This window comes from Python bivittatus, unplaced genomic scaffold (genome assembly GCF_059951505.1).
Source record: "Python bivittatus isolate LINGU-HERP-01145 unplaced genomic scaffold, Pbiv_v1 ctg000980_np1212, whole genome shotgun sequence".
Taxonomy (NCBI): domain Eukaryota; kingdom Metazoa; phylum Chordata; class Lepidosauria; order Squamata; family Pythonidae; genus Python; species Python bivittatus.
Genome location: NW_028277125.1, coordinates 49,375,200 through 49,391,143, shown reverse-complemented (window position 1 = coordinate 49,391,143; position 15,944 = coordinate 49,375,200). Strand labels below are relative to the sequence as shown.

At 38.4% G+C, this 15,944-nt stretch overlaps 1 protein-coding gene and 1 pseudogene across 3 annotated transcripts in view; both read left to right on the top strand.

The window, feature by feature from the left end:
* The window catches only part of LOC103048882 (VPS10 domain-containing receptor SorCS1), a 426,712-nt gene that overhangs the window by 281,532 nt on the left and 129,236 nt on the right, over window positions 1-15,944 (top strand). For all 3 annotated transcript variants that reach the window (XM_088131613.1, XM_088131614.1, XM_088131612.1), the window contains exon 5: window positions 1,105-1,178. In XM_088131613.1, the coding sequence (XP_087987739.1) occupies window positions 1,105-1,178 (74 nt within the window). The remainder of the gene's footprint in view (window positions 1-1,104; window positions 1,179-15,944) is intronic.
* On the top strand, window positions 3,176-9,292 carry LOC148213584 (uncharacterized; annotated as a pseudogene).

Below are 15,944 nucleotides of genomic sequence, written 5' to 3'. Positions count from 1 at the left end.
AAAGCACTGTGCTGACATCACCAGCTGTCACAGCTGAGAAATCAGCAGGATGTGACATCAGCCACAGTAGCTACTGTATATGATTTTGTTATCATGATTAAAGGAATCTAGATAATACTATAGGAACAGCTATATGATACAGGCACACTTGCTGAAGTAAAAATTGGAGAATGAAATTGCTGGGTAAGGTCTAAACTAAGCTGAAATTATTCTGCATTCTCCCCAATTGTTCTCAGTCAATTTGATGGAAAATAAATATTTTTTCCCCTAAAAAAAAAATAAATCTAAAATTAGTATGGGTGGGAGATACAGTTCTACAAGTGTTGTTTTTTATTATATGTTTCATTCCCAGCAATCCTCAGCTTTCAGTTAAATTCCAAACAAAAATGCCGTCAGGGAACAGCTACTATCAAATCACAAAACATGGATATTGAGGAAGCAGGAGAAACAGAATGATGAAAGGACACATGGCCACCCCTCCCACCCACCCACACTCCCGTAACAACACCACTAGTGATCTCCCGTCACTTCAAATTCCAAAGACTTTCTAAAAGACACTGAGGCTGAGGTAGAAAAACAAAAGCCTCTTTTTTCAAAGATATACAGTTTTGGTGAAAGTAGGGAACACTTTTGATTCCAGTGTAAGATGGAAGAAACTGCAGATAGAAAGTTTCACCCCCAGTAATATCCATATCAGATTTAACAAATACATTTGTTTGAACATTTGACCCATTCTAAAACAAACCTATAACCACAATCAATGTATTTTGTCACCTCATGTTAGAATAAATCTTTTCTGGTTTGGACAGAATTGTTGTTGCAGAAGAGTTTGCATATTAGAGAGCTAAAGTGATAAGAGATAGAATCATAATAATGGTAAGAATTAAAAAGAAACATTTTATGGAACACATTCCTGGATTATCAAGAGTACTTCTTTAGATAATCCTTTTGTAAACCTTCTTGGCAAGTTTGAAAAAGGAGACTGAGTTTCAAAAACAATCTAGGGAGTATACCTTCACATTACAAAGCTTTAAGAGAATTAAAATGGAATGAATGTTTGTAAAAAGATTAAAACACTATATTTCTTTTAATATTTCTTCTTAGTTGTACAGTTCAGTTGAATTTGGAAGAAGATGGCTACTTCTGCAAGAATCCATAACCCCAAATAGATTCTACTGGTAAGTAAAAAAATAAAATTTCACTTTTCACAGTTTTTTCTAAGAATGAACAGTATAATTAATTTATTGACTGTGAGTCCTAGGACACCAGATGTCTTGTAATGTCTTTTTAGGCTGTTTTATATGTATCAATATGTCTATTTAAAAAAAAAATACAGTCATATAACTGCATATATTTTCTAACCTTAGATCAGACTTATTAAACTTAGCAACATGTACCTTTGAGTAAAAAGGGGTGAGTGGGGTGAGGAATAGCCAATGGTATAATTCTTTCCACGCACTTTATCCTCCCAATAGATTAGACTGAGATAGTGACTATCTTAATTAGTCAGAAAACTACATAACACAATAGGTATTTGAATCCCTTCATTCCTGATGTAAAATATTTCCACTGCACTACAGTGGCTGTCATGATTGGTAACCATAGGTGACTAATATGCACTGTGTTTCAGAATTATTCAGCCTGACAAAAACATTTTTTTAAAGCCAGCTTGTAATTATTGTATTACAATACATTGGAAATATAGCGCTATTTTAGCAAAGGCATACCTTCCATTTTGCCCACACTGAAACTAGTATCTCTTCTAGGTTGGGAACAAGTATAATATATGCTGAGATCATCTAAAAGTATTTTTTTTTGTCTAAAAATATTGTGTAAGTGAATCAGATATATTGCTTAAAAATTCAATCTCATATCCAAAATTTACAGCCCTCCTATAAATTGTAGGAAGTATTAGAATCTCATATAATGAAGCTCATAGTTTGTTTTGAAAAGCCCTTTGTTCAGGCCAAAGGGCAGGAGTCCCCAAAGTAGAATTTAAAAGGACAGGAGTTTACTTCCAAGTTGAAAAAAATGGGACTAGCTTGTACTCTTTAAGAACAATAAAGAGTTTTTTTTTTTTTAAAGAGATCTTGGGTACTTTTTGGAAATACTCTACATGCCAGAAAATCAAAGCTACAGTTCCTGTATACCTAGCCATATAGTTTAATGTGTTATTTAGCCCATTATATTATCACATAAGTTTAGGAATACATGAATGTCTCAGGACTTCACAAAGGCATTTATCAATACTACTGCTAAGGAAGCCATTGTTCTATTCCTGCTGGGATTTTTTTCTGGAAAGGGTATAGTATTTTAAATGGTGACTTTGTCATTATTTTCAGCTATTTTCCTATTTTCCTCCCAAAGGTATCTGTAGGACAGAGAAGCATTGGAGTAGTTTCTTGATATCTCTTGAAAACATAAAATATCTGATTTAGATAACAGTTTGACTGCCCTATTCAGTTCTTATCTCCTTTGTTTCGTTAGAAATAGGAGCAAAGAAAATACAGAATAGCAAGAAGGGAGTGAATATAAAACTGCAAAAAGAGAAAGAATGTAAAATTTCCCTCTGTTCAGTTCTAGAATAGGATTCTGTTTTCCAAAAATATATAGGGAAAAACAAACCCTGTGATGAAATATACAGTTCAGGAAAAAGGTATAATCACGTATAGTTTCAGATAGGTAGACAAAACCACCACCTTTACTGAGTTTCCAAGAGAATTGTATAATTTTATAGAATGTGCTGTTTGTTGTATTTCTATTGTTTATTCCTTCTATGTACCCATTTTTATGGGCTTTTGATGTTTGTTTATCACTGTTCACCATCTTTAATTAGAGAAATAACTTCACTTAAACAAACAAACAAAAAGTGAAAAAGAACATATATATTGGAGTATCTACATGTGATTCCAGTCTGGGTTATTTGTACAAGTTTTCAGATTGTCATAAATTAATGTACAAAATCTGATTGATAGTCCATCTTTTGTCCTTACAATCTGTAGAGTGCCTTGGGACTCTTCTATTCAGAAGGAACTGCAGGAACTACTAGCATCCTTGATGGGAGCCAGAGGGCAGGCTGTTTCAGGGGAAGATGCCCCTGATGTGTATTACCGGTGGCATGTTCTGCCCTCTGGGCTCAAGCCCGGACCCTGGTCAGCGGGCCTTCAGAGGCCCAAGCTTTCGGCTGCTGCTGATGAATGCCAGGTCGGTCAATAATAAGGACCCCCTTATTCACAACCTTATGGGGGAGGAGCAGGCCGACCTGGCATGCATTACCAAAACCTGGCTGACACCAGAAGGGGGTGTTGCCCTTTCGGAATTGTGTTCAGCCGGGTTTAGGGTTTGGCACCGGCTGAGACCCCAGGGCAGGGGAGGGAGTGTGGCAGTGGTCATCCGGGAATCTCTGCTGGCCTTCAGGGGCTGTGCTCCACAAGTTGCTGGATGTGAGACCCTGTTCCTGAGGATGGGCACATTGGATCAATCGGGAGTGTTGCTTCTGTATCAGCCTCCCTGCCACATAGCAACTTCCCCACCTGAGCTGCTAGAAGCCATCTCAGGGTTGGCAGTGAAGTTCCCCAGGCTTATGGTCTTGGGGGACTTTAATCTGCTGTCTCTGGGGCTGGCCTTGGAGGCAGCTCAGGAGTTCATGGCTACCATGGACTTATCCCAGGTCATCCACGGCCTGACTTGGGACAGTGGTCACACTCCAGACATGGTTTTCTTGTCAGAGCAGTGGCAGCATGATCTGGTGGGGGATTTGATATTAACCCCTCTGTCATGGTCAAACCACTCACTGGTGGTCTTGAGATTCTCCTATGCTGCCCCCCTCCACAGGGAAGCAGGATCTATTCGAACGGTCTGCCCCCAGTGACTGATGGACCTGCAAGGGTTTCAAAGGGAGCTGGGGGTTGTTCCTGAGGCCTTCCTGCATGGTCCAGTGGAGGCCCTGGTTGCAGCCTGGAATAAGGAGGTGGCTGGGGCCTTGGACAGGATCATGCCTGTGCGGCCTCCCTTGGCCCATCGCCCCCAGCACTCCCCATGGTTTACGGAGTTGTTAAGGGAGCTGAAAAGGGCCAAGAGACATCTTGAGTGCTGCTGGTGGAAAACTAAAGATGAGTCTGACTGAACATGGGTTAGAGTTGCTATTAAAGCCTACCTTATGGCAGTAAGGGCAGCGAAACATCATTATTTCTCTGCTCTTATTGCATTGTCAGAATGTCACCCAGCAGCCCTGTTCAGGGTCACTTGGTCCCTCCTGGGTAGGGAGGGCTTGGAGGACTATCTACAGGGCCATGCAGAGGAATTTGCTGAACATCTGATGGATAAAATCGCTCAGATCCATTCTCAGTTGGAGGCCAAGTGTGAGGCAGGTCCAGTGGAGATGCCCAGGGAGCGGTCTTACCCAGTTATCTGGGAATGGTTTGAACCTGTTGGCCCTGAGGAAGTGGACAGGGTCCTTGGGACTGTTAGTGTGGCTACCTGTATTTTAGATGCCTGTCCCTCCTGGTTGGTCAAAGCCACCAAGGAGGTGACTTTAGGGTGCGTACTGGTGGTGGTCAATTCATTCTTGCCAGAGGGGATGTTTCTGAAGCCTTTTAAGAAGGCTTTGGTCTGCCCCCTCCTCAAGAAACCATCGCTAGATCCCACCCTTCTGGGCAATTTTCATCCAGTTTCCCACCTTCCCTTTTTAGGAAATGTGGTGGAAAATGTGGTCGCACAGCAGCTTCAGAGGATTCTGGAGGAAACAGATTATCTGGACCCCTATCAGTTAGGTTTCAGATCCAGTTATGGGACAGAAACAGCATTGGTCGCACTTTTAGATGATCTCTGGAGAGAGTGGAATGTGGGTAGTGCATCCATCCTTGCTGTTCTTGAGCTCTTGTCGGCTTTCGATACCATCAACCATGGTATCCTTTTGGGTCGGCTGCAGGAGTTGGGGCTGGGTGGCACAGTTCTGTGCTGGTTCATCTCCTTTCTCCAAGGCCAAACCCAATCGGTGTTGATAGGGAGTGAGAGGTCCAACCCATGGCCCCTGGTTTGTGGGGTGCCTCAGGGTTCGGTGCTCTCACCGATCCTGTTTAACATCTATGTGAAACCATTGGGTGAGATCATCTGGCACCATGGGACGAGGTATCATCAGTATGCTGTATATATATACACCATCCTGGGTGACCTAAGCGATGCTGTGGCTACACTTTTGCGGTGCCTGTAGGCTATAGGGGCCTGGATGGGGGACAACAGGCTTCAACTGAACCCTGGTAAGATGGAGTGGGCTGTGGGTATGGGGAGCCTCAAGATCTGGGAGTTTATCATCTTTGGTTCTTGACAGGGTCGCACTACCGCAGACAGATGCAGTACATAATCTGGGAGTCCTCCTGGACTCACAACTCCTGTTCAAAGAGCAGGAGGCAGGTGGCAGTCATGGCTAGGACAGCCTTTGTGCAACTTCGTGTTGTGTGTCACTTACACCCCTTCCTTGATCGGGAGGCCCTCCACACAGTCACTCATGCCCTGGTCACCTCCAGTTGGATTACTGCAATGTGCTCTACATGGGGCTACCCTTGAAGTGTATCCAGAAGGTACAGCTGGCACAGAATGCAGTGGCATGGACAGTTTTGAATGCCCCTGGGGGGCCCATATGTTACGTGAGCTGCTTTGGTTGCCTGTTTGCTTCTGGGTCCAATTCAAGGTGTTGGTTATCACCTTTAAAGCCCTTCATGGCACAGAACCAGGTTATCTGAGGAGCCATCTCGCCCCTGTTATATCAGACCACCCCACTCAGTCTGGCAGAAGAGCATGTTGTAGACTCTACCAGTCAAGGAATTTTAACTGCTGGGATCTAGGAAGAGGGCCTTTTCTGCCGTGGCCCCTGCTCTGTGGAACAACCTACCACCCGAGGTGCGGTGTGGTGAGGTCTCATAGCCTTCAGGAAGACTGTGAAATCTTGACTATGCCAGATGGCCTGGGGGCCGCATGGGGGCTCACACCAGTGGCTTGTGGGGTAATTGATTTTACTCCCCTGTCATCTTGAATGTTTTTTAGTTTTTATATATAGGGCTTGTTTTTGTAGTTTGACTTTTTAATTAATTAATGGGGGTATTTATTTTTTAAGTGTTTGTTGCTTTTACTTTCATTGTGAGCTGCCCAGAGTCACCCCACTGGGGGAGATGGGTGGCATACAAATTTAATAAAGAAATAAAAATAAAGAAATAATCCTTGGTTAGGATACATGGGTGTGTAGAATAAACTGTGCTGCTGATTATAATTCCAATTAGTGTTCCTCTATGAGAACATTTCTGCTGAATTTTTCATAATACTAGATGGAGTCATCAGGTGGAAAAGGAAGATGTCAGAAGCAGGTATATTTAAAGTTTAGGCAAGATATAGCCTATTTGAACACTATGTTCTTGATTATTTATTTATTATAGATCCCACTTCACAGCAAGTAGTTTACTAGATGGCCATAGGCCATATTCACAGACTATTAGTTCTATTATTTCATTAAATTTATTAAACCTGCCCACTCCAGCAGATTCTAGGTGGCTTACAAAATCTAATAGTAAGTTAAAACAGTTAAAACAATATAAGCTGCTCTTAGGAAGGCTAAAAAGCCACTCATTCATAATGATCCATTTAGACATTTTATCAGACATTCTAGTGTGTGAGTTTTTCTGTATATATTCAATTTATTTTTCACCTATCTGTCCATGGTTTGGTGGTTAGGTTTTGTTGTTGTTTTTTCCCCCCTATGGATCATTTATTAACAATTGTACTGGAATACCTGTAGTATGTCAGTTATACTGTGTGACAGCCCCAAACGTTTTTCAACTTGATTATGTTCCATCAAGTTGGTGTTAACTCTTAGAGACCATAAAGATATATTTTCTGTCCCTAACCTGGTCTTTCAGGTCTTCCAGTGGTGCACCCATTGCCACAGTAACTGAGTACATTTACCTTGCTGCTGGACATCCTCTTCATCTCTTTCCTTCCACATTTCTCAGCATCAGAGCCTTCTCTAGAGAGCTAGGTCTTCTATCTGTCTGAAGTATGATAATTTGATCCTGGTCATTTGTGCCTCTAGTGAGAACCCTGGGTTGATTTGTGCAATGATCCATCAGTTTGTTTCCTTGGCTGTCCATGGTATTTTCAGGAGTCTTCTCCAACATCAAAGTTCAAAAGTGTCAATACTCTTCCTAGCCTGTTTCCCAGCTTGAAGGATCCAGATATTTTAAGACAAGGTACTTGCAGGGTATGTGTATCTTGAGTCTTCCAATCAGCATCTACTGTTCTTTTGTGATCCTATACCTTACTTCTTTTTGTTCTAGTTCTCTTCTTCTTTCTGCAAGTATCTTACCACATAATATGAAAACTTAAGAAGGACAATTTTATTTTATTTTCACCTGTATCTCTTCTTTTAATAGCTACAGTAGTGATAAAAACTCAACTATAACATTCCAAAATTCACTAAAGAAGAAGCCAAAAATGGAAATATCACTCTGATGAAAAACGTAATTAGTCTCCTAGGAAAGAATTTTGTTCTGGGATGAGACAGAGAAGAACTGAATGTAAGGATTTATATTGCTTATAAAATCCAAGGCCTCACTTTAATTTTTTAAAATATCTGAAAACTCAAAAGCATTTTATCTTCTTTGATTTTTAGGAAGGGTGCTTGTTCTAGTTGATTTTCTGATTTTCAGATTTGGTTCTGTCTCTGTGTGTGTGTGTGTGTGTGTGTGTGTATACATATACATACACACACACACACACTAGGAAAAACATCATCTTAATTTTCTACATACTTCACTCTTTACTACTTTCCCTTCTTTTCACCAATACATCACCAAGCCAAGAAATACTTTAATAGATTTAAAATGAAAGTATGAAAATTTTGAATGTTGTCTTAAAATCATTTTGAATTATGATTAAAATTAATGTAGCAATAAAACAGGGAATGCAGAAACCACTGAATGCATTTAGAGCCTTGATCTGGAGCTCTGGGAATGGCCCAAATCAGTATGGATCATTTCAGATCCAACTCAGAGTGGATATGTAGCAAGGTTTGAAAGGGTAAAGAATAAATTTGCAGGTATTTTCTACCAAAGACAAGCTACCTTGCTGAACTCAAAAAATGTCATGCAATCAGGACAAGTCACTAGGCAACAAAAGGAAAAGAAACATAATGGGGTAAAACCTAGATCTCTCTTCATCCCCCTGATCTTTTTACCTGTGATCTTTCTACTCCTTTACCTGACAGCATTCGCACAGCAAAGATCACCTTGATTTGCAAACAGCATACTTGTTTGTTACTGAAATCGGTAGTCCCCTTCACACCTCTCCCCACTATGCTCTACTGTATTTTGTAAACTATGCTTAATTTTGCTTTTTGCTATGGATGCTGTGTTACCTCCCTTGCAGTAGATTAAAGTTTTGAGGAACGTATTGGAACCAAAGTTTTCTGCAAGCTAAACATTGAAACAGATGAAGTTTAGACGTATCTGTCCTGTCAAGGTAAACCTGTAGTCCAAATTATCCCACTTTACCTTAAAATGCTGACACACACAACTTTGATACCTCTGAATTACTAATCAGGCTCAAGCAGAGCTCTTCTCCTCATGACTATGTGCCATTTGAAACTCAGATCATCTTTTAAATGGATATTTTCAGCCTGAGACAATTCTTCATAAACAGATTATCCAGAGATGCTTGTGCAGAGATTCAGTCATTGGAATAAAGGGAAAGTCACCATAAGGCCAGATAGCATAAGCAAGAAAAGAACTCATTTGTTTTGGGATTTAGGGAAGGGTGACAGTTTGTGGTCCAGATGGTGCTATGCTATAAAAATGACAAACCCTGAATGTCATTTTTCTTGCCAGGGAATTGAGTAGATGAACACTCAGTAAATGGGGAGAGACAGGGAGATGGATGGGAAAGCAAATAGCAAAAAGGTCAGGGTGAGGAACAGATAAGTTGAAGGTAACATGCAAAAGCAAATGTGAGGTCAGCAGTGTAATGGATTAGATTAGGTCTTCCGAGGTTCAGTACAGAAGCCAGTCTAAAGAACCTATTGTATTACTCAAAGTATCCATTCCATAAGCTAAACTTCTCTGAAATTTATCTTCAAGTTAGAGCTATTGATGAAGAAGTATTCTTACCCTTCAGTGAAAGATTTCTGATCCCAATTCCTAATGTCATCGCATCTATTCTTCCTGGTCCTCATGAAGTTCAAGTAATAAATATGATGCGCATAGATCATTCTGCTACTTTGATCAACCAATACAACAAATTGTTATAAGTGGAGGAGGCACTGCTATTTTCGTATGAGTCAGTCCAAATGACTTGCAAATACTCATTTATCTGGCTCCAAGAATAGCCTTTAGGAATGGCAAGAGAGTTTCTGAAAATAGCTTTCAAAGCTTTCTTTAGATTGCAAGTGTCATAGATAACTAAGATAGTTACAGGTAGATACACTTGTTAAATAAACAAATAAATCTGCAGTCTGATAGTAACATGAGAATATCAGAAGTTTAAAAGCTATCTTTAACAACTTGACCTCACTTGTTGGACTGAACTTAGTATGTACTTATCTGGAAGGATGAAACTAAGATGGTGGGGTTACGTTTGCAAAAATTACTTGTCAGTAATTCAAGCCTTTTCATTACAATGAGCATTTGCTGGAGGCTGATGTAAAACTTGCCAATCAAAGTGACACCATGTCAGCACATCTGGGAAAATTGAGTTTCAAAAATTTCAAAATGAGTTGAAAGAAAAAGCCACAGTAGACTACAGGGAAGAGTTCAGGGGAAATAAATAAAAATACACACATTTCGTAGCTTATTCATAGAACAAATGAGTGCTGGCTGGCAGTTTATCTGGAGCTCCATGAAAGAATGGAGTTCATGAAACATGTTTATAGTCAAATGGGTTTTGAATTAGGAAGAAAGTCTGGGTCAAGGTTAGATCCCCACGGTAAGGACTGGTGTTCCACTGCTGGTATCTTTGAAAAGGCCAGTTCTCTGAGTAGGCTAAAATATGGTAGGCCACTGTCATACAGAGCAGGATGAATTGTGCTTCTACGTGCCAGTGGGCCTGTAGAACAAAATATTTGAATACTCTGTAATTAAAAGATGTTGCTGCCAGCACAAATGAAGAGAACTTTATACCAAAATAAATCAAGGCATCAGTCCAGGCCCCTGGCAACTTCTGTAAGCAAGCCAGAAATGTTTGTGTTACATCTTTGCCTCCTGAGGTGACTGGAGGACCATATGCTCCATTTGGCACATTGCTCTCCATTGGGATGCCAAACTTCTTGCAAAAATCTATTCCATTCCTTTTGTCTTAGGGATTTACTTCCTCATTCAAGCATGTTCTACAATTAGATACAATTTTGAAGCTTACTACATTTGACTTCTGTATTACTTATACACCAAGTTCATATAGAGAAAAAACATGACTAAAACCCACATTCAGGAAACAATCAGCCTCCCCGGGGGTTTTCCCCCACCTTCCAAGTTTACACATAATATAATAACTTGGGCAATGGTAGCCCAAGTGGCCTCCCATTTAAGATAGAGAAGAGGTCGCATTGCTCCTTCTAGTGCTTCTGCATCCCCCTTCCCTGGTCGGCACTGCACTGCACATCACCCTTGCAGGTCATAATACATTGGTTTGTGGAAACCTTCAGAACAACACAATGCGTGTAGACTAGGTGGCCATGGCGTCAAGAGATTCTAGAGAAATTTTAGATACAGCCATTGATGAAAGATTGGGTAACCTGTAATATCCTGTATTATCAACTTGCAAAGCAGTTTTCTCAATCTGATGCCTTCCAGTTCCACTGAATCACAAATCCCAGCATTCCCACTGGGAATAATCAACATCTAAATGGATTAAATTGAAGAAAGCAGCTTTAAAACTGGATCCATTCAGTCTTGAAATTGTGGTATTCTATAAAGAAATGTCACATTTTTAACAAGGAGAGTTACAACATGCTGAGCTTTCGATATAGTTTTAGTAAGTTATTTGTTGGCCTACTGAAGTTGAAAGAAGATGAATCCCCAAAGGCAATATTTCCACCAATCAAATTACATCAATTAAACAGGGCTAGTTTGTGATTCTATTGTCACAGGGCTAAACTTGTAAGAATAATTATGCTTTGAAGGTGATTTCAATGAAGGAAATGCAGAAAACAAGCCTTTTTCTTTCTTTCACTGATCTTCTGTGGCAAAACAGGCTTCAGAAGAAATGGTGTATGAGAAGATGATTATCTCCTTTGAAAATGTATCTCTTTGTTCAGGCTTTCCCTTATATTTAGCTGATGGTATCTGTGTGTTATATTAGTTGTTTTTTTTAATAGCATTATTATGTTTTATATATTCAGCCCATTAGAGATTGGGTTAATGAGAAGCAGTTTAGGAATGTTTTTAGGTAGGTAGGTAGGTAGGTAGGTAGGTAGGTAGATAGATAGATAGATAGATAGATAGATAGATAGATAGATAGATAGATAGATAGATAGATAGATAATTTAGGTCAGACTCCTAGAACTTAGAGCCCTTTCAATGCCACGTTGGTGGTAAATTGGCTGAGGAGATGGCTAGTGGTACATTAAGACTGGACAAATCTTTCAATAATCATTTTTCTCAATTCCCTTTTTTCTCCATTCTTAAATTTAGTCTGACCATACTTCAGAGTCTGTTTGCATTTTTTAAAAAGTCTGCTGCATGGTGAATAGTATCCATTCTATAGAACTTTATCTCATAGCTAGCATTACCAGATAAATAACTGAACAGGCAAAGAAGGACATGAACAATTGAAAGGGAAAACAAATGGGGTGGGGGGGAGGACACACTAATTGTTTAACTTTCTTGGCATCTGCAACAAAAATTACAGCAAAAAACCGCAAAAACAATGTACTTAGGCCTGTAAGTATATGAAATTACTTTTTCCACCATCCAAAAGACTGGCTTTTCAATCTCAATATTTTTTCCAACAAATCTTTATTTTTTCCCCTTTTTATTATGTTGTTATAAATCTTAATACATTGTATTATTTTGATACAGTGATGTTTTTACAATATTAATTGAAATTTATTGATATTCTATTATTTAGATAACTTAGAATGTTAGAAAAAGGAGAAAAAAGTACTCTATCAATATTATGCACAAATTAGGATGTCAGTCTTACAAGCATAAAATTATTTGACTTTTTCATACAGCATTGCGTATAACATTAAAAAAAGAACTGCTGCAAATTGCATCAAAGTGCTGTGTGATAAAGGTTTCAATCTTAAGCTGATTACTTAGTGCTGAAGGCTCCATTGTATTGTTCCTTAATATATAGGTTAACAAAAGGGAAAAAATAGATAAACAAACCAAATTTAACAAGAATTAAAATACCCAAAAGTAGAGAAAAAGAAGAAAAAAAAAGGAAGAGGAAAAAGGAAGAAAAAAAAAGAACTTGCATTTCTAACTTCCCCCTTTTTATACATCTGCTAACTTACAATTTTTGCAGACATTTAGGCCTCCTTAGAAGCCAAACTGTAAGTGATTATATTTGCCATGCTGTGTGATGTGTTGTATGTATGGGAACTATTTTTGCTTAACAAATCTTTATTATCAAGAACATATGCTAGTGATAATATAGAATCGAAGACAACACACTTTTCAAATTTCATGTATAGTCATGTGGTCTACAGAGTACAGTGATCATAAATTTGAAGGGGCTGGGTTGAAGCTGATTGCTGGAATCAGGAAATAAATTACGTAAATCTAGGCTGTCAAGTCTGTCAAAGATGAGGGAAAGAAAGAAGCAGATAATTTACAAGGTCACAATACATGGAAGTTGGGGAAGGGGCAAAAAAATCCCCACAAAAACAAGACACTCAAAACGTCAGACAATATTTGATTTGAAGACTGTGCCTGCCAGATGGAGGACATTAGGCCATAAAGGAGGCCATGTCCTCCTTTTGTCACATGTCTGGTACTACTCATACTTGACACTGATTCCACAGGAAAGATCTGTGTGTTGCCACATCCTATGCTCATCATAAACTGAGGTTATATTTTAAAGATATTTGTATTAATACAACTATCAAACCAATGAACAAGGTAGGCTGTGGATAGGTTCACAGTTAAAGTAGTATAGATTAAGGAGGAAAGGATATGAGAATATTAAAAGTAGACATAAAGGAGTTGAAATGTGAAATCCATTGATTTACTGAATTGGAGTAAGTCTCAACCTATTCTATTTGTAGTACTGGAATAATAATTCCATCCCACAGTGCAGATTTCTATGAATTGTTGATATTTAATTTAATTTATTTTATGAACCTTATATGCTACTCCAATCAATACTGACTCTGAGCAGCTCACATACCTAAAATACATAAATGGTATTAAAACAATAGAAGACAAACAGACAATCAGCATAATAATACATTCACCTCATGTACCAAGATAATGCCAGTCAAAAAAAACAAACATCCCAATTGCTGGGGGAACAATTCACATCATATCTACTCCCAAAGTCTGCTGAAACAGCCAGGTTTTAATAGCTTTTCTAAATCCAAGCAAATTTGGGGCCAACTAAATTCCAGGGGGGATACTGTTTCATAGAAGGGGACAGATATGTAAAGTGGAATGGGGTGGGGCAAATTTATTATGAGGTTTGTAAGGAGACTTGAATGTTTCTATTAAAAAGTATTGGGTTGCTCTTATTATTTTTAATCAAAATGGATGCCCATAGCAAAATTTAGCATGTATGCCAAAAACTGCTGAAGAGTTAATTAGCTTGAACAAATGTGAGAAGTAATTTCAAATACTGTTTAAGCATTGATCTCTAGAACTGCTGAATGTATAGAAATAAGTGAAGCATTTCCTGTGCATTGCAAAACAAAACTTTTTTTTAGCAGTTGTAAAATAAAATGCCTAATGTAAGATGCTAAGGCTAAGATTTACAAAATTGGGTTCAGTCTGAATGCCTTTGTTTCTATTTGTCCAGCCTGAAGTTCTAGACAGGGACATAAATTACCCAACAGCATGAGATGGTGGTCAGAGCACAAGATGGTGCATTGGCACACCCATATTAAACAGGGGAAGTCAAATCTTCATCATGTCAACCTCAGCTCCAAGACCTAACCATATTGTTTTCTTGGCAGTGGAAAACTGCTTTTCCACTGCCCTAAACATTGAGTGAATAATTACATGTCTGAAAAATATGTTGATAATGGTGAAATATTGGGTGTGAATGATCTGTATCTCTTGTTTGATTATATGTCTTTGGAAAAATGAAAAGTTTGACTCTCTAGCACTTCTTCATTGCTGATTAGAAAGTTACAGACTTTTTCACACTCATAAATATAACAAAGGGAAGACTATGTGTCAATGTCTTTATTGAATTTCCTGGGCATAGCAAATAATATGTGTTTTTGAGAAACACAACCATCACAGAAATGGAAGAGGAGGGAAGGGAGAAGTAACAAGAAATCTGCTAGGAAATAAACAACTCTTTTTTGATTGGGATAGGGGTTAGCATCTTCCTTCCATTATTGTTAGAATAGCAAGGACAATTCTTCTTTATATAGATAAAATATTGATTGATGTGCCTGTTTCCCAACCAAGCTAAGCTATGCTGGAGAGAACAACTTAAAGAGGATGGCTACATTTGGAATTATTTACAGTATGTTAAACATTATTGCTTTACAATGGAACATATAGGCCAGGCTTTAAGGTTAAATTAAAGCACTGGTTGTAAAAATTGAGTACAATTTTTAGCGAAGGCTGCTCAGAATAGTTCCATGTGGTTAAACCGTAACAAAGAATGTTGGCATATTTATAGGCTTGGATTAACCAACCCTTGAAATAAACCTCTTCTGAACTTCAATTTCAATCAATGCCTTCAGCGTATATGGTTGGGAGGTACAGAGGGATATGAGTTTGGAATATCTCTGTATTTAAGGTCACCACAGGTTGAAGATCTGATCAATATTCTGCTGAATTGTACATTTTATACAGTTTTAGAAGATTTCTAGAATCCAATTTATTTATTCAATGCTATGTGGGTTTGCCTGGGATTTAATCTGCTTTCTGTTGGCAGATACACATCACAGGATAACCCAGCATGTGGCAAGATATGCAGTGCTATCAGGGAAGATCAGAGCTAGAGCTGTGATAGCTACAGCAATTAATTGTAAAGCGGATAAATTGTTTTAAATAATATACTTATTGTTGTTTGTACTTATGTATGAAAGCCTTGTTGGTTTGTTTATCTGAACATTTTATGAATATTAAATGTGTAAGCCTCAAAGAAAAGAGTAATGCTTGAAGTAATGCCTCCTGCATTGGACTTCTGCTGAAACCACTGGGTTGTAATGAAGTATTTAAATAAAAAATAAAAGAAATGATATAACCAAGATAGGGATAAAAGAACAAATAGGATTGTGATGTCCATGAATAATGATATTTCCACATGAGGATTCTGTATCAGTTTGACAACATCTCCAGATCTCCCATATCAGGACTTGTAACTTTGATTGTTAATTTTATTAGCATGTGCTTTAAAATTAATGAGAGGATTTTAAATGAGGGCAGTAAAATTTTTGAAAGATCTCATGAAAGTTTTGGTTTGGACACAAAGTGTCCTCCCACCTGCCCCCAGGAATAATTACATTAATATAATGCCCATTATTAAAAGAAATAAGCAATAGTGCTGAGCTAGGTAATTAATAGCCTTCATGGCTATAAACCTACACAGTCACTAAGATCATCCAGGACACTGTAGGAGAAGAGCCATGTTAATCTATGGTGGCAAAAATCAGGAGTCTTTAAGCACCTTTTCTGACTAACAAGTGTTATTAAAAGGGTTTCATGGGCTGCACAAAAGCTTATGTCTTTGTATTAAAAAACCATATGCCTTTTAATAACATTTGTTAGTTGGAAAAGGTGCTGCTA